The 18,798-nt window shown below is 41.0% G+C and overlaps 4 protein-coding genes across 4 annotated transcripts in view; 2 read left to right on the top strand and 2 right to left on the bottom strand.

Moving 5' to 3' along the window:
• slc19a1 (solute carrier family 19 member 1) overlaps positions 1-4,631 on the top strand; it is a 10,277-nt gene extending 5,646 nt beyond the window's left edge. The window contains 4 exon segments of the mRNA XM_020600766.1: positions 1-688; positions 1,851-2,043; positions 2,529-2,670; positions 3,259-4,631. The exon segment at positions 1-688 is cut by the window's left edge and continues 13 nt beyond it. Of these exon segments, the coding sequence (XP_020456422.1) occupies positions 1-688; positions 1,851-2,043; positions 2,529-2,670; positions 3,259-3,459 (1,224 nt within the window). The 3' untranslated portion in view covers positions 3,460-4,631.
• Positions 4,632-5,764: 1,133 nt separating this feature from the next.
• Positions 5,765-11,438, bottom strand: LOC109960562 (SLAM family member 5). The gene is made up of 11 exons (XM_020600748.1): positions 11,165-11,438; positions 10,156-10,311; positions 9,909-10,046; positions 9,656-9,819; positions 8,200-8,296; positions 7,975-8,061; positions 7,857-7,877; positions 7,701-7,721; positions 7,561-7,587; positions 7,419-7,472; positions 5,765-7,244 (listed from the first exon to the last, which is right to left on the bottom strand). Exons 1-11 carry the CDS (start codon positions 11,217-11,219, stop codon positions 7,225-7,227), a joined length of 840 nt encoding a protein of 279 aa, XP_020456404.1. The 5' UTR covers positions 11,220-11,438; the 3' UTR covers positions 5,765-7,224.
• A 420-nt stretch (positions 11,439-11,858) lies between these two features.
• Positions 11,859-16,212, bottom strand: cyp4f3 (cytochrome P450, family 4, subfamily F, polypeptide 3). The gene is made up of 13 exons (XM_020600747.1): positions 16,000-16,212; positions 15,447-15,591; positions 15,266-15,319; positions 14,956-15,083; positions 14,375-14,496; positions 14,143-14,289; positions 13,771-13,900; positions 13,561-13,627; positions 13,279-13,408; positions 12,986-13,119; positions 12,648-12,712; positions 12,487-12,569; positions 11,859-12,400 (listed from the first exon to the last, which is right to left on the bottom strand). Exons 1-13 carry the CDS (start codon positions 16,201-16,203, stop codon positions 12,190-12,192), a joined length of 1,620 nt encoding a protein of 539 aa, XP_020456403.1. The 5' UTR covers positions 16,204-16,212; the 3' UTR covers positions 11,859-12,189.
• A 1,587-nt stretch (positions 16,213-17,799) lies between these two features.
• LOC109960514 (uncharacterized) overlaps positions 17,800-18,798 on the top strand; it is a 4,002-nt gene continuing 3,003 nt past the window's right edge. The window contains exon 1 of the mRNA XM_020600671.1: positions 17,800-18,238. Coding sequence (XP_020456327.1) covers positions 17,800-18,238 — 439 coding nt within the window. The remainder of the gene's footprint in view (positions 18,239-18,798) is intronic.

Here is an 18,798-nt window from a genome sequence, read left to right as displayed (position 1 = left end):
AAGCCGGTCCTGATCATCCAGGGTGCCAGTCAGGTGGCCATCTGGCTCATTCTGCTCCTGGGCACCACCCTCCTTGAGATGCAGTTCATGGAGTTCTTCTACGGCGTCACCATGGCCTGCCGGGTGGCCTACTCCTCCTACATCTTCTCTCTGGTCAGCCCCGTCCTCTACCAGCGTGTGGCCGGATACTCACGGTCGTCAGTCCTTTTGGGGGTGTTCACCAGCTCGGTGCTGGGTCAACTTTGCATGTCTCTGGGCAACATCAGCTTTTATAACCTCAATGCTATATCTTTGGGTTTCGTCAGCTTCGGTCTGCTCCTCTCCATGTGCCTGCCATGGCCTAAACGCTCCCTGTTTTTCAACCAGACAAAGAGTCAGGAGCAAAAGGAACTGGCTACGTCAGGAGATACTAAATCAGAACTGGAAAAAATGAACCCCAAAGTCAGTGGGTCATCCCCAGCCGCCCCCACATGCTGGAAGGATTCAGTCTTTGTGCAGATGCTGCTGGAGGTGAGGAATGTTGTGAGGAGGCCCAGCCTGAGGCTCTGGTCCCTGTGGTGGGTGTTCAACTCCACTGGGTACTATCTGGTGTTGTTCTACGTCCACATCCTGTGGGACAAAGTCTCCCCGGTCACTGAGAACAAGAAAGTTTACAACGGGGGAGTGGAGGCAGCTTCTACCTTGCTGAGTATGCTACAGAATCTAGTTTTTACAAGAGTAGCACTAGCCTGTTTTTACACTCTGTGCTCATGCAGTACACACTGTAGCTGGGTGTCATTTTCAAATTCTCCATGCTTTTGTTCACATAGGAATTTAACATCAGCTTGCTACATTTAGCCACAAATAGTGAGGACAATTCCTCTGAGCTCAGCAACAACAAAATGGCAAAACCCCTCCAGTTGAGGGCCAGCAGGAGGTATTGCTTAGTTGGTTTCCTGAATGATCAACTCTCGTGTTGTTAGACGTGAGGAGGTTGGTGTGTGTTCCTGCAGGTCCACAGTCTGATTTCCCACAAGGCTGCTGGCAGCCATGTGTTATACACTGCAGTGGACTTATTTTAATATTGTTATGATAGTATTTTACATGTTGTGGGGCTAGAAGTGTTCTTGACTAGAAAACTGAACTTTGCCAGAGGACAGACTTTCCCTGAATTTGTCTTTGGGAAAATAAATCATTGCATATTATGTTTTGAGGCAGAGAATCCAACTGAAATTCAGTTAATGAGAAGGACACTAATTTCTCCTTATGAATCGGATCATTTGTTTTTGATTTTTAAAGTATTCATGCATAAACAAACTCTTAAGGTCGGGTCCAGAGATTAAAGTCTGGGAAAAGCATCACGTAAAAACATGAAGAAGGTCAACTGCATGTAAGGGGTTATCTAACTGATATCCCAGCTTTCCACATTGAGGGTTTAAACATCAGTAAATACCCTCAAATAGCTGTAATAACCTGGGCATCATGTGCAATGCAAACAGTACAAGTGTTGTTGCAAAAAAATAATCTGATAGTAGGTGTGTGATGAAAAGAGAAAAAGCCTACTTGTAATAGTGTTGGTTATGTAGTTAAGTCATTGATGACAGGAGAATATGCTAGTAAAATATATTACCTAGAAGTAGATATTGTTAAACTGAAAGTAGGAAGCTAATAAAAACAAGACTGAACGGCCAAGTCAGGACATGAATAGTGAAGTCACATCATTTACACAGTGAAAGGTTGACAGGATTATTAGCAGAGTAGTGATTCAGTGTCTGACACAATATCTCTGCACTTGTTTTAACCCAGATGTATAAGAGTCTGAGTTTCCCTCAGTGTAGAGAGCACTGAGTGATGTGTGTGTCTTTATCCAGGTGCAATAACATCCTTCATAGCTGGTTTTGTGACAATTCGGTGGAACGTCTGGTCGGAGCTGGTTATCGGTATCATCACAGCAGCGCAGACAGGTCTGCTGCTTATCATGTGCACCACAGAGAACATCTGGGTGTGCTATATCGCCTACGTCTTCTTCAGAGGCTTCTACCAGTTCCTGGTGCCTGTTGCAACGTGAGTGCCACATACAGTGTAGTTCATCTGTGTGAATACTAGTACTGCATGTAACAGCTCTTGTAATCGATTAATCTGTCGATTATTTCTACGATTAATCTGGTGCATAAAAAAAACAGGCAAATCAATTTTCCGCATTATGAAAACAGAAATGCATTCATTTAAACAATGCTTTTTCAGTACTTCTATTGAACATCTTTATGAAGGGATGTCCTGAATTAAAAAATTGGGAAAATCTGTGGCTGACTAGCAGGAAACTAGCCAGCAGGTGACGTGCATATACACCATACTAGAGTGAGACTGAAATTAATTTAGCTGCACAATGCAGGATCAGGTGGACAGTGCCATAGCTGTCATAAAAAAAGTGGGGTTAAAGTAACTAATGCTCATTAGGACCGCAACTTTTAATGAGCTCTTGGTGATTTACCAAGTTTTAGTCAGACTTTTTCAGCTGAGCGTGGTTGCATTTTGTCGTGTCTCCACAGGTTCCAGATCGCCTCGTCCCTTACCAAGGAGCTGTGTGCACTCGTGTTTGGCATCAACACCTTCTTGGGCACCATATTGAAGACCATCATCAACCTGATATTCTCTGACAAGCGTGGCCTGGCGTTGAATGTGCAGTCTCAGGTAGAACACATCTCAGAGGATTACACGTTTCAAACACAGGCAGCTTTGCCTGCATTTTCCCCTGAATATATGTCATGACAGTTATATCAGGACACTTTAGGGGAGGCACGTTATTTGTATATCATAATTAATACTCAGACTTGTTACATAAAGACTTTATAAAAATTGTTTAGACACAAGGGAAACATAGCACCTTCTGATTTGTGACCAGTGCAAATAACACTTGTTTGCAAAGCTCAGCGTACAACACATTCAGGTAGCAGCATCCCATTATCATCCGCTGCTGCTGCAGCAGGAAGCAATTTTGAATATACTGCACGTCCATCACAACTTCGACATAGCTTCCTTCATTTGAAGTTTAACTGCAGACCAGTAGCAGACAGAAACACATGGTAGAAGCCTGGCGGATCAGGATCAGCACAGCAAGTGGTAGAGGTGCATAAGAGATGTTGTCACAGCAGCGTAGAGCGTTTGTCAGTCATCCATTGTACAGCTACTGCAGTACTGATCTCCATCAGTATTTAACTGTCTTATACTGTATGTGTGTGTTAATCTGTTTGAAGAGACACTTCTTTCTCCTTCCTACAGTTCAAGGTGTACGTCATTTACTTCACCATCCTCACTGTCATCTACTTTGCGTGTGCGGCTGTGGTCATCTTCCGCCACTACAGAAACCAGCCCAGAGGAGGAGGCGTTGCCGACGGCCAGACATTGAGCGCAGAGCTCAACCCTATGGCCGTGACTTCAGAGGCGCAACCTTTGTCTAACAGCAGCACTGTCAAAGCATAAGTAGAATCTTATCTGGATGGGTTAGGGTTAGGGTTAGGGTCACTACTAAGCTCCTGAGACCCAGCAAGATCAGCCAGTCATACCTCTGATGTTAATCATAGAAGTGCCTCGTCTGCAACAAGGAGAAGACAATAAAATTCTTACTTTTTCATTTAAACTGCAGCACTAAGTCACACTATTAGTCTTATAAACAGTCATCTTGTATACAGAGAGGGACCATTAGTGTAACTGAGTTTTTTAATCATTTTATGCAGGAAATGAGGACTTTGCAGCTCTTACATCCTGAGCTGTCCTTTCAGTGGTGGTGATTTCAAACTGAGGCCCATGATTACTATGTGATCACTAAAAATGCCTTGAGAAAGTTTCAGATTTGACACTACTGTACAGCAGCATTGTACATCATTGTGCGATAGTGCCGTCTGAATATTTTTCATTTCTCGATAATCACTTTTTCAAATCAATCATGCATTTTATCTTCTCCTCCAGTATCTGTATTGGTTCATTATTTGATGCTGCAAACAGCACGTTTACTATAGCTGTGGTTTATTCTTTATGACCTTATTGCTGGTCTCTGTGCTGTAGAAGCAGCAGCATCAGGGTGTTTAACATTATTCTTAGTTGACACATTGAAACGGGCAACAGAAGGTGTTGCTTAGGTGAAACTATCTGAAAGTAATGTTTATAGACAGACACTTGGTTATTTAACAATGTGATATTTCTACTTTCATATAAATGTCAGCAGTATTGCAGCCATCATTGCTGCTAATTCTCTGCCTGTGCCATGTGAGTTTGTCGGCCTTTTTGGCAAACAACCAAGAAGGGTTCCAGCTCCTAAAGCAGGCATCTTTTTATTTTGGGTTTACACCAATCATAACAGTAGGAAGCAGTTGTCTCCGTCCAGTAGTAAACATAGGAATGCAGTATTATTTGATGCAACAGGAACTACAGGGTAAAGGTTCTGGAGGTAGGTACTGGTGGGCATCTTTCTTACAATAGACACAATACTCGTGTCAGTTTAACTGAGTTTTGAGTTGGATTATGTTCACAATGTATTGCTAGTTATATTTAATTTGAATGAAATAAATTGCTGAGAAGTGACTTAACTGTGAACCTGTCTGAATGCTGTAAAGGATAACAGATGCTAATAGGATGTTTTTTTTTTCACAAATAAATTACATTTGAGGATGAAAAAGCTCCTGTCCTTTTTTTTTTTTTGTTTTTGTTTTTTTTTTTTTTGGCTCCGTACTAAACCATACTGAACAGTACTGTGGTAAACCAAGGACAAAAATATTGAAGAAAGTAATAACTTGTGCTGTTGGGTGGGGTTTTGTCACTTTGTAACGTCGGTCGTCATCTCGACTCCTTGGAGCTATCTTCTGAGCTCTTAGGGGGTCCCAAACCCTAGGGTGGGAACCACCACATGAACGTGATGCATTTCCTAGATGGGGCATAATACCATTAGCTGAGATTATAACTTGCAGTGTGAAACCATCCAGTTGTGTACGACTACAGCGGTGTGCTGACACTTCTGCTAGATGTTGCAGACAGCACTGTAATATATCAGTGGGAGCTGTTTGGTCAGCTGCTGCTCACTGCAGGACGAGCTTTCTGATTGTTTTTATGCATTTCTTAGTAGGGGTTGTTTTTTTCCTCTGACATTTCTACAGATGAACACAGCGGGATGTATCCAATTGTGGCCTGGCAGCATGTTCAAGACCCAGTTTCTTCTGAAACTGGCTGTTTAAATGTAGATCTGCAGATTTAATATCCAAGCTTTCTGATTTGATTTCTGAGTGCAAAATGACAGCAGCACACCTGTAGTAGTCTGTAAGCACTCTGTCCCTGAAGCTTGAAAAGGGAAAATTAATCCTGTTTCTATTGTGTGCACAGATCAGAGACATTTCTTTAAACATGGAAACACTTTCAGAAAACATGCATAAATTATAATCAGTTAGGTGCAGAACAGCAATTAGCACTACTTCCATTTGTAAAGAACTACCAGCCTCATGCCACTCAAATCTATTTCATCTGCAGAGAAAAAGTAATTGACAGTAGTTATAACAAGGAGTTAAAGGCAGTTTAACATGTACAAAGCACAATGAACAACAAAAATGCCTCTGCTCTGAGCTGTGGAATATACTGTATCAGTCACTGTTCCTCTGGGCGCCTGCTGCGGCTGCTCTACAGAAAACTGATGGTGAAATCTGCCCTCAAGTGGCTCAGCTTTGGACTGTCATTGAGTAACGAGTATATTAAAGTGGATCAAAAAGCACCAATGTGCAGATCTAAAAAAAATACAAAGAGGATCATCTCATAATCTGTAGTTTTATTACACACAGGCATTATAAAAACATCTGCATTCTTTACATGCTCAGTGCTGCAACAAACCATAACAAATGCTAACAGGCTATGAATATCTGTCTTGTCTCAACAACTGTGGAAACAGGAGTGTTCTTTTTCTTTTACAATGGAAAGATGCTTCCAATTAATTAGTGCAGCTCTGTAAGCTAAAAGGTTTCATAAATATTTCAAATCTCAGTGTATACAGTACATAAAACATCTGATCTGATCTTTAAAAGTCAATCCAGTAATTGTAACAGTCTGTTACTGTCTGCTGTATCTTTTAAACTACATGTAAGGCTTGGAAGGAAAAAAGGTGCAAGAACAAACCTGGTGTTCATTTTTAAAGTATTACCTGCACCCAAGGAAAATCCATAAATTTGACGTTCACATTTAAAAGTTAAATACAGAACTAAAAGATGAGTGTTCCAAGGGGATCAGGTCTATAGAACTGACAATAAACAGTCACAGATTTAAAAAAAAAGTATTAGAGCTAATAATACTATCACTATTAAAGAAGACTAAAAAATAGTAACAGACTTTGAGTGTAAAATCTCCCACATTTGTTTGCCTACTTGCTACAAACACACATAGCTGCTGCTGGCTCCTCAGCAGTAACACAGTGAAGTGCTGTACAGTATCTCGATTGTGAGCCAGACAATGGTGCCCCTTTTCCTCTACTGTCTGTCCAATTCCTCCCCAAATAGTCCAAGTTGTTCCCCAACGCTATGAAGCCGCACGAGTCCACACCGCACCTCCCTCAAATCATCCTCAGGCCCTGATTTACTGAGCTCGAGATGTCAGCTGGTGTCAGGTATGTGGACAGTCACAGGAAAGCACATTTACTGGGCTTCCTGGTATTGTTTCAATACTGTGCCTCTAGAAATGAGAATCACCCCTCAGGGAAATCTGAGGTGTGCTTCATGTCTCTACGACAGTGCCTTTATTAACTTAGAGTATGCATTGTACTCTCCTTGTCTGTTTGATTCTGATTAACTTTTATAATATTCCCTCTTCTTAGTGTTTCTTCAGCTGAAAGTAGCTCCCAGCAACATGTGGAGTGACAAGAAGAGTGAGACAGTATTTCACTGGTGTCACTGTTTGTTGATAAAAAAAAAATCATGATAAAAACAAATCAAAAACCTGTTTTTTGATAGTAGCTCAGGACATTTTACATTTTCTTTAGAGCTAATAATACTATCACGGTATTATGAAAGTGTACTGTAAAAGTATGACACAAGACACATAGGAAAACCACTGCAAGAAAACAATCTGCAGTGCAGCAGCTACTGAACTGACTCCACCCTGGATACCCGCTTCCAGTGAAATGCCACTGTGGACTTTCTAGAACATGTCAGCTTCACTCCTGATTTTGTGGATCCTGTTTTACACCTGGCAGGTCCTGGTCTGATGTTGTGTGGCCATCTAGGTCATTGGTGTTTCCTCTGACAAATGTCCAAAGGAAAGAAGAGCCATACGTGTCACTAAATGTTGCACAGGTGAGCAGTGTAACCTCACATATAATCTTTGAAATGTTCTCAGAGTGGTATATTTATTTGATGTGAAACAACCTACAGAAAGTAAACATAGAAGCAGGTGTTTTATTTGCAGTAACGTACCTTCTGTTCGTTTGTTCTCTTTATGATCAGTGGTCCCATTAGCATCGTAACTTGCTGTAAAATGGAAACATGGATGTCAACTTTTTTAAAATCATAATAATTTGGACTAAAATAAAGAAAGTGGACTGAGGGTGAAACTTACAGCGTCTCTCTTGCTTCGTCCAGAAGTCTGAATTGGTGGACGATAGGACAGTAACATTAACAGAGAATACAGCACAGAAGAAATATCTGTAAAGGTCAGTAAAGGCATCAGTGGGAATAACAGGACAATTAGTTACTGACCTGCTTCCCAAGGCATGGATGCTGCAGGGAAAGAACCACAGCAAACATGTTAGGAATGTACTGACTAGACAGCAGGAACATCTAGCAAGCAAACTTTTATTTTCAGCTTTAATGTGGACCAGTATTCTCACAGAACAAGACATAAGGTCTTCTTACCTTTTTGGAAGAACCACATTCCTAGATGGGAGAAACACAATGATCACGATCTGCTTGCTTAAATGCTAACTGCTAATATTGATACAGTGCAAGTAAAGACAGTATGAGGATTTCTCACCTGCTTTCCATCTGTGTATGACAAAAAGCAGCAGCACAAATAGCAGCAAACAGATGAAAACTGTGAGTCCGGTGTACGTTTTCGGTGCTGTAAAATGACAACAAGTGGCCTTTCATTTCCTTCTGGACTTATTCTGGCTAGCAAAGTAAAACCTGTGGCCAGTGCCATGATAATTTGATTCCTCTTGTGTTGAGGAGTTTCACTTGTTTCACTGTGAGAACTTACAAGGAGTGTTGTTGTTGAAAGGGTTGGGGATGGGATCGCTGCTGCTCTCACTGACAGGATTCTTCATCTCACAAGTAAACATACTTGAATTGTTCTCCTAGGAGCAAAGCCAAACATTTACACACATTTATCTGTCACTATATCAAATACAAAGAAGTATGGTTGACATATGTGGCCTGAGGTTTGACAAATTTAGTTTAACAATGATGTCGGTCTGGAGGATTTTAGATGACATTTCATAAAAATAACACTACATATTCTGAAATTATGTCGATAGCAGTTCACTAAATGAAAAAATAATATCAATTAGGTAGGAAGAATCAGATATTTTCCTCTCCTTAAAAACTGTATAAATACAACCACCTTTCTCTGAAAACAAAGTAATATGTACATCTATCTGTTGAACTCTAAAAGAGAACTTTTTGGAAGTTATTCTAGCTCCTGATGCTACAGTGACTTCCTCTTTACAGTTACACATTACTCAAGTATTTACTGGTTAACATATGTCTTAAGTTTTAATGGTGCAACCCATCACTTGTTTGAAACTAGCTAGTAGTTACAAAGACCAGGAAGGCCAATCAAAGAATTTATGGCCCAGTCCTGGCTCTGCTGCTAAATGCTGCACTCTGTTCACCAGCTGGTCTCCAGCTGTGTCTGGTGCTGAGCAGGTAGTGGACAGTGGCATTTTAAGTGTCTGACAACAGTACCAGTCCGTGAGGCATTTGTTACCGGGCCGCACAGAAAGAATAAATAATTTATATAATTTCCATTGCATTGAGTCTGGAAGATGTTTTATTATGAAAAACGACGGGATTTTCTCTGACGTATCATCCACCTGTGCCCCTTGACACGTCAAGACACGTGTCGGTCACGACGTCACGTGATACGTTGCTAAAAAAATAAGCCCTCAAATGGCAACAGGTGACTCTCACGCACCAGGGCTGCTCTGCATGTCTGTGCAACAAGAGGATCAGCTGCTGGAGATCGCAAATGACGGTGACCTTAAACGTACATTTGAGGCAACAACTCTGCCGGTGCTCTGGATGAAAATCAAGCCAGAATATCCTGAAATCACCACAAGAGCACTGAAAACCCTGCTACCATTTCCAACATCCTATCTTTGTGAAGCGGGCTTTTCTGCAGTGACAGCAACCAAGACAAAATTACGGAGCAGACTGGGCATAAGGAGCACATTGCGTGTGTCACTGTCTCCCATCAGCCTAGATGGGACCATCCCGCCCAGGGCTCCCGCTGACTCTGCATTATGGTGAGTTGATATAGTGTAGAATTATTGTAATTGCCTAATATAAAGTGTAATTGTTGTTCAGATTACATGAATTGACAAAGGTTTTTGTTATTGGAACCCCCGTGCCTCTACCCGGTCCGTGGAAACATTTTCATGCCTGAAACCGGTCCCTGGTACAAAAAAAGTTTGGGGACCGCTGGTTTACAGTACCTTTGTAACATGCAGCTCCTTGGATGATGCTATCACCTTTCCGTCTGACTTCCATTCGTAGGTCACCGGTTCAGCGTCTGTACCAGCTGTACTTTCACAGGTGAAAGTACAGCTGGTCTTCTGATCATTACAGGATTCAGTAACTTGAGGTACAGGGACGGGGGCTGTTGTTAATGGAGACAATAAAAGGCACATTTTGATTTTCAGCCCCAAAATGTAACTTTACTAAACAGTGTGTAATTTCTCCACTTACAAATGACTGTGAGACGAGTTGCAGGAAATAGACTGCTGTCACTGCCCCCATTGATCTCTGGTTTGTAAAGCCCACTGTCATTGTGAGTCAGCTCTCTGATTGTCATCTCTCCACTGGAAATGTTCAGGCTACTACGCACTTTAAATAAACATGAATGGAATTAGCTTCTGAACAGAAGAGTCACAGATAACACATGTAACCACTGTCACTGACACCAAAGATCTGAGTTAGACTGGGACCAGTTTACCTTTGAATTGACGATAATAAATAATCTCTGGATCACTATGGTCCCACTGGATGGCGATGTTGTCCCCATGTTTCCACAGGATGCTGGTGATGGTGTCAGGCACAGAGCCTGGTTTGAGAACTACAGGATCACCCACCTTCCTGTAGACTGGGCTCTCTGCAAGGACAACAAGCAGCTCAGGTGCCATGTTTTTTTTTTTTTTTTACACATCCTCTAAATGGAGTTTTTATTCACTGGATGATTTTAGTGTTCAAGTTCTACGCAGACTAGTTAAATGGAAAAACAGACGCAGAGAACTGTCCTTACAGGTGGTGAAGAAGCAAGGGGAACAGTACAGTACTACGGGTTGACTTAAGTGCTGAAAAGATTAAATTAACAATTGATCACTACGTTTATTGATTAATCATTCATCGAGAAAAAAATCTAATACTTCAGCTCCAGGATTTGTTGCTTTTCTCAGTTTTATCAAAGTGCACTGAGGGTCTTTGGGAACCTGTGATGTTCTGCTATTTTTCTATTCTACATATCCCATTTCTGTCCCACCCTGATATATTATACTCTCTTATGCTCTGTTCTATTCTAGTGTGTATTCTATTCCTAACTGTTCTATGATGTACAACTGTTCTACTCTATTCTGGTCTATTGTTGCATTATAATCAATCTATTGTTTCCTATTCTATTCTGTTTTTAACTCGCCTACAACTACTTTCCCCCGTGTCCTCCCCTCTTTTATTCTATTCTACTCTATTACTGTTCTGTTAATAATCTATTCTACTGTGTATGAAGTCTCAAGCAGTTGACGTTAGCTAGTGCTAGTTGGCGTTAGCTACTGGAAACCATTTGTATTGAGTATCTCCATGCTGGTTTACTACTTGGTGGGGCCACAGATAAGGACAATACCACTTCAGCGGGACAACTTGCACATAGACTCTCTTATAATCTACAAAAAACTATTTTCCAGTGTGTTAAAACAGGTCAGGTATATTTAAGCTAGCAGCAACAAACTCACCCCACTGTGCAGACACGGCGCCCAGCAAAAAGCACAACCACCACCCCGGCAACATCTTCACTGATACCCTCGGCCACAGCGGTCGGAACAACGGTCAGAGATGAGGAGCAATCCGAACTGGTTCTGTCCTAAACTGAAACGATATGTTAAGTTACTAACATTAGTTAGTTAAAAGCTAAATACACTAGTTTAAAATTACGCAGCGTTAGATTAAGCGAGAGAGCCGGAAGCGAAAGTAACGACAAGTGGCTCCGCCTCCACTACGACGTTTCAGTACGTCAAAATTATAGCTATACATTTACTAGCATTGTTAAAAACTGACAATATATTTTACTAACCCAACTACCTAATGCTACTGAGCTAACTAACTTATGAGCTTGCTCCTGAAAAACTGTAATTATTTTTTCCATACAAACACAAAATAGTACGTTTCCACCACCTGGTGTCCAAATTACTCAGGAATATCCTCATTAAGACTCCTTACATCAAGCCACATGGAGTAATTTGTTGTTACGGGCTGTGTCTCTGCTACACTTGACTCTCAGTTTAATGTCAGGTATCACACATTTTTGTTAGTGTCCACGTAGCCACACAGCTAACTATGTGTCAACCCTGAGCTAACTCTTCTTTTCTCTTTTACTACAGAGCAATTCATGGACAAGGAATGTTGGCCCTTGATTTTCTAGGAATGATTCATTCAGACTCTGTGTACCAGGTCCTACAAGTAACAGTTTTTTCAGCCTTACTTTATCTTAAAAACCCGCTTTTACCATGAAGATAAGTTTAAGGATGAGGATACTTTTTTGAAAACTCAGCCTTTATTTAAACCAAACTTAATAATTCAGTAATGCAGTGATAATGATAATAAAAGAACCATGTAACCCAGCAACACAAATGCATTCAGAATCAATATAGTAAACATACATCTATTGACAAGAATAGTAAACTGCCACATGTGCAGCCAGAGCTTCTGCGTTTTTGTAATTTTATAATAAAACAAGTGAATAAGTCATCATGTTGGATCATTAATCCTGCGGATCCTCCAGGCTGGTTGTGTTCAGAGTCTCCAGCTGCAGCCACAGGCCTCCCTCAGCTCGTAGCACAAGGAGAGGGAGACGGCGAACACCTCCCTGGCATGTCCCGGGGTTCACCCCAGGGGTCAAACGAAACCTGAGCAGGGTCAATGCCACAACGACTCGCAGCTCTGCCAGGGCGAACTTCTGACCGATGCAGTTCCTGTGAACACACATAGAGAGTGATTTCTTCACCTAACTGTCAGATCTTTCTAGGTTGGTCCTATATGTAAAGCGAGCACACTGTACCTGGGGCCTGAGGAAAAGGGGATGAAGGCATGAGAAGCCCGGGCCTCTTTGTTAGTCGGGTCAAAACGCATAGGATTGAACTCCTAGCAGAGAACAAACATGCATCTTAAACATGATAGATTTATGAATGTGAAAAGAAAATGATTTCATTAATATCTTACATGTGGGTTTGTCCAAACAGCAGGGTTGTGGTGAGTTCCATAAAGGCTGACCAGACAGATAGCACCTGGAAGGTTTACAGGAAAAATATGGACTTTCACTGCTTCACTCTGTGAAGGTTATCATAAACCAACCAACTGGTCTGATCAGGTGTTTCACCTTCCTGTTGAGGCTGGCATATTGTTAAAAAAAATCAAATGGGTCCCTGTAAAAGGTACTGCACAACTGAAGTAGTGAATGGATTAAAGTGGGGTTCTTAGCATGCATGAATATGATCAAAAGAAAATGAGAGTAGGAGCCAAGACATTTTTAACCTCTAAAATCTATCTCCACCTCTCACCTTGTGGTACTGTGCGGCCCCCTGGCAGTGCCACATCCTGGGTGTATTTCCTTGTTACAGCCTGTACAGGAGAGTGGAGTCTAAGGCTTTCTCTGATGCACATGGTGGTGAAGGGAAGATTGCACAGATCCTCCCTGTAGACAAGGACATGTGAATGCACACACAATAGGCTTAGTGCTCCAGGGACTGAGTTTGTGTATAAACAAGTTTTCCACATCTTTTACTGAGGACATTACTATGAGATGTTTTGCGATTCAGCTAGTATGTGTGTGTGTGTGTGTGTGTATTCTGACCACTCTATTTTGTGTTCATCTCGTCCTTGCATCAGATCCACCACTTCCTCCCTGCATTTTTCCTGATAGTGGGCGTGGCATGCTAAATTATACAGTATCCAGCAAATCGCACTGGCTGTTGTGTCATGCCCTGTGGAAAAGGTAGGAGGTTTTCATTTTCAGGTGTTAGGACACTTTTAATGGTGCCTCCTCCCACTTGTGCTACTGTTGCACAATATTTTAGCATCAGTAATTTACACGGTTTAGTAAAGGTTACATAGGCTCACTTTAAACTTTTGTCACCTGCAAACATGAAGGTGTTGGCCTCAGCTAGTATCTCCTCATCTGTTAGTCCTTTACCATCCTCATCCTGCAACACAAAGTGCACAAACACATATGTGTTATAACACAATGTTCAGTCCTTTTAAAACAATTGAACCTTGTCCTTCCACCTCACTTTTTGTCTCCATTTCTGTTTCTCACTCATTTTGCTACTTCCTCCTTCTCTTCTACCTTTGAAAGCAGTATGATGTCTGCAAAATCTTTCTTCTTCTGTGGTGTTGTGGTGAAATCAGACTGTGTTTCTGTCTTCATCTGCTGGCTAATGACAGCACGGTGTTTCTGAATCACTTCCCTTGTGAACCTGCAAATGCCAAATAAGATACTGTATGTTGTTATGATGTGGTAGTGCACAGTGCAATATGGTGTATATGTGACACATAAGGTTACTATGATAAAAACAATATATTTCTATATGAAACAATGCTTTAAAATTGTTAAAATACAATTTAAGTAAAAATGCAAAGGTGCTGAGCCAGTACAGCAGTAACACAAGACTCCTACACTATTTGTGTAACACTGGTCAGACCTTTGAATGTACCATACCTGTGTACAATACTTAAGGCCTTTTTGAATCGTCTTCCCTGCTGTGTTTTCCAGTAGATCCAGTCCCAGTGGTGTAAAATGTTGTGCCGTCGGTCTATTACCAAGTCACTGAGCTCCACAATGGCTGACACATAGTCACTGGTAGACCTACAGAGAGAAATAAAATAATAATAATAGAAGTACAAGTGAAGCGGAATGTATGTGTGGAAAATGATAAAGTGGGTGTCCTCACTCCTGACAGTTGCTGTTGTAGCTAAAGGCACATTTCAGTAAACTGTCCAGGGTCATCAGAGAGACGTGGTCAAACATCTCTATAGTAGTCAAGCCTTCTGCCACCAGGTGGCGCCATTTGTCCTGACAATCAGAGAGGTGGATACAGGAATATCAAGACATTTAGATTAGATTAAAATTATACTAGTCTGTTGTAATGTTTTAATCCAGAACCAGTATATATTGTCTGTGTAAATTGAGTGTTTATTGTTCAGTATGTGTGACCATTGTATCTCTTTTTTTTGCATAGCTCCATCTTAAAAAGAGAGATCTTGATCTCAGTAAATAACAATAACATAAAATAAATAATTAATGAAATTATGACCATAAAAGACTTAATTATTGTGGCCTGTAAGAAATTATACAGCAGGTTGTATTTTATGACATGATTTTATTTTTAATAAACTCATCATAAACCTATCATTGCATTTGGGGTCACAGACACTAAAGGTCATACACACACTTTACACTGCCATAGATTAAATTAATATTTATCGCTCACTGCTTTATGAATGACAGCAGTTGTGTTTATGGCTGTCTTACATGCATGATGTTAGCTGACGTGTTAAACATGGTAACGTAGTTCTTCAGAACATCAAAATGAAAAGCCGGATTCAGCAGCCGCCTCCTGCGAGACCACTCCTCCCCATTGCTTATCAACAGACTTTGTCCTGGGACATAAGAGAGATGTGGTGTGGAAGTAGGGATGACAGTAAATTGTAACTTGTATAGTCAGTTACATTTAACTGTTGCAGCCTCTGTCATCTTACTCTATTATTATTGGTCTTAGAGAAACTAGACAACCACATGACTTTGATCAAGCTCTTAAAGCACCAAGAGCTATTTCACTCACCAAGCCATGGACGCAGATGTGCATAGATAAGATCATCTTTCACTGTTATACTGGCTAGACAGAGGAAGTGAGGAAGAGAAATGTGGCTTTAATATTTAACATTTGCACTGGTGTGAACAAAAGCTAAGTTGGGTACAGTAATTGTATGACATTTAATTTGACTGCTAGCGTGTTAGTGTACCAGGTGCCATTAGCAGAGGTTTGACAAAGTCGGGGTGGAAGACTCTGACCAGGTGATAGAAAGGGCCGAGGAACCAGCTGCAGGAGTGTTTGTGTGTCTGCACCAGGTTATCCACCTGCAGGAGCCCTTCTTCTGTGCTCTGCATCTGAGCCACAAATAAATATCAGTTTTTCTATCTTAAGACAAATACAGTTCTCTCCATGTTTTTAAATGAAATCCAAGAAGAATAATGCCTTGTAAAGTTGGATCAAATCTGTTTTTTTTTAATGAAGGGTTAGTATATTCAGTGTTGTTAGGTGAAACCTTCATTGCTTTGCTGAATTCTTATACAACATTTTAAAGGAAATTTATTAAAAACAGCATATTTCACAATAATATTGTGCAACAGAGTGCAATCATACAGGATTTCCTGGTGTGGTCTTTCACTGTTATGACAAACTGGTAACATTTAAAGGTCATAATTACATACCATAAGAACTGACAAGTGATGCATATTGGTGTGCTTCTCCAGCATTGGTGTGTGTGTGTGTGTGTGTGTGTGTCTGTGTCCTACCTGGCCCAGGTGGCCTATCAGCCAAGAGTCTGCATGTGGCTTGCTGAAGCAGGACAGCTTGTATGTGTACCAGGTGTGACGCAGCAGCAACCTCACCATCCAAACTACAGCCACTGCAACCAGTCCTGCACCAACCATCTGCAGGAGCTGACAGAGGTTGGCCCAGCTGAGCACCTGAGAGAGGACACCCCAGAGGAGAGACATCCTGGAGTGAAGAGTATTGAGAGGTGCAGCTGCTTTGACACTAGCTGTGGGAGAATTTGTTGATGTTGAAATATGCTGAAACCAAAGTGCTCTGCCCATTATTGCAGCTACTACAACAGGAACAGCTGCTGTCATCATCATGACAGACACCGCTTTCTTTACGTAAGAAAATAACTGAAGTAATTTCCCACATCTTCACCTGACAAGATATAGGATTAACTCAGAAAACTGTTGATTCATATCAGCTATACTGTTAACTCCTCTCTTTGAAGCCCCTTTTTTAAACACTGAAATATACACCACATTTACAGCCATGGTTAAAATTAACATCCCAGTGCTCCAGGTTTTAACTTATACAATTTCTCCAAAGAAATATCTGATATGGTTTATGGGTAAATATCACATACAGCCAGACTCGACTATGTATGCTTATAAGCGGGTGTGCATTATTTTATAGGAGCTCTTATGAAATAATTCATTAAATTACTCCAATAATTCTAGCACACCGACTGCAAAATGTACAGGTCATGGAACGCAAAATTAGATTAGTAAAAAAACACACCACCGTGACCCTTAGGGGACTCCTACTTCAATAAACAACTTGCCCAATCTTTTATTTAGAGTGTTGGGTTTTACGAGGAGTTCCTGAACGTCTCACTGATTGGCACCTGTTGCACCTGTTGCACCTGGGCTAAGAACCCTGTCAGTAATAACAGTAGCCTCGAAAATCACTGTTTGACTTCTACAGGCAACTTTAATATGAAAAGTGGGTGATACTGTGCACTTTTCAGGTGCGACGTTTATACTTGTAAGTTTCAGGTGAGTTTAGTAAATAAATCTGTCTGAAAATCCATGTTAGTTAGCGTTAACTTAACTCACGGTGTAGATAACGTCAGACTGTTTGCTCTGTGAATCAGTGAGGATGGTTGAAATTAACAATTGCTGTATTTACTGATTGCTTTATCATTTTTTTTAATTGTAGGTTATAATAGTTTGTCAGAAAAGAGGGTGAAACAGTCCAGATCCTAAGGTATCTGTAAATTGTTTATATTCTGATAAAATAAGACCAACAATCTAAACCTTTAAATAAGCAGCATAACATTTTATTTTAAAAACATAATAGCCACTGGAGTGTATTTATCTAGTCAGATTTACTCTTGTTGATTTTTCATCTTGTGATGTTGGAAACCATAGATGATGATGTCAGACTTTAATAAATATCTTTAGTTAATTTGTAAAATACATACGATGGTAATGTGCAGAGGAACACATTTCCCACTTAAAGTATGCTAATTTTGTGCAAAGAGATAAAGTATGACTGACTGCACCCTTTTAAACTGAAATATACTTTATTCCCAAACAGTTATTTGAATAGTACCAAGAAGTTGCATCAGTATATGTATGATTGTGTACAAAGATCCAGGTTACTAAAGAACTGAATGCAAAAGATTAAGATTATTAAGTGGAAGTTGTTTTAGTCTCTTCAACTAATCTTTTTCTTTTGGTTGAACCTCTCATTCATCTCCTTTATTATTAGCAGAGGCCAGTTGCTAAATATTCTTCCTCTGTGTGCATGTTGTAGGTCTCCAGCTTGAAATGAATGAAATTGCAGAAGTAGATGACAACCACAGAAGATCTCTGCCTGCCTCCAGCTCCCCTGTGTCATCTCCAAGCTGCAGCTCCACCCAAACATGGCTGACGGTTGAATCTCCTCAGCGGCTGCCACGAACAAGTGACCGTCAAATGGAGCAGGACCAGGACTCCCTGGACAGTCACACTGAGATGCAGTCAAGTGAGCATCCTTTGTGTCGTTTCTATGAGGACCTCTTCTGTACCAGCCAGACTCTGGACCCTCTGGCTGGTGCCCTCATGACCTCTGGGCTGCAGAGTGATGTCGTGAAACAGGGTTACCTGGGGAAGCTGGAGCGGAATCAGAGAAGATATTTTGTCCTGAGGGCAGGAAGTCACACTGGGCCCAGTCGACTGGAGTGGTACAAGAACCAGGAGAAGTTTACAGCAGTGGGGAAGTCTGCTGGTAAAGCTGCACTGTTTGGATCGAGCAAGCAAGGGTTGGGAAACTTGCATAATCTTGTTCCATCATCCAAATATTGATAGGTTCTGATATTAGTTTAATTCACTTCTCTCATTTTTTTGTACACCAAAGTAATTTATTGGACATCTCAAACGGTGACTACTTTGCCTAATTGACTGAGAGTAACCTGTTTGAGGAAGAGCTTTTAATGTTTTGTTAATCAAGAGAAATAATTGGATAATCATTTCTTTTCTGGTAGTTAATAGCACAAAACACTTGGTGCCACTATGGTGACCTTCTTTCTGCCAAACAGTGGTGATTGGATTTGTTACAGTGAGAGAGGTTATTTGTAAGGTAGTTGCAGAAACATTGTCATCAATTCCTTCCTTCTTCCCAGGGTGATTTACCTGAGGTGCTGTCTGGGTGTGAGCCGGATCGGCAGTTCCAGGAAGGGCCATGCAGTGGCAGTGTACGCTAAAGATCAAACCATGGTACTGGTGGCGGATGACCAGCAGGAGCAAGAAGAGTGGTACCTGGCCATCAGGAAACTGGTGGAGGAAGAG

This window comes from Monopterus albus, unplaced genomic scaffold (genome assembly GCF_001952655.1).
Source record: "Monopterus albus unplaced genomic scaffold, M_albus_1.0 scaffold48.1, whole genome shotgun sequence".
In the NCBI taxonomy this organism is placed as follows: Eukaryota; Metazoa; Chordata; class Actinopteri; order Synbranchiformes; family Synbranchidae; genus Monopterus; species Monopterus albus.
This window is presented reverse-complemented; position numbering and strand designations above follow the sequence as displayed.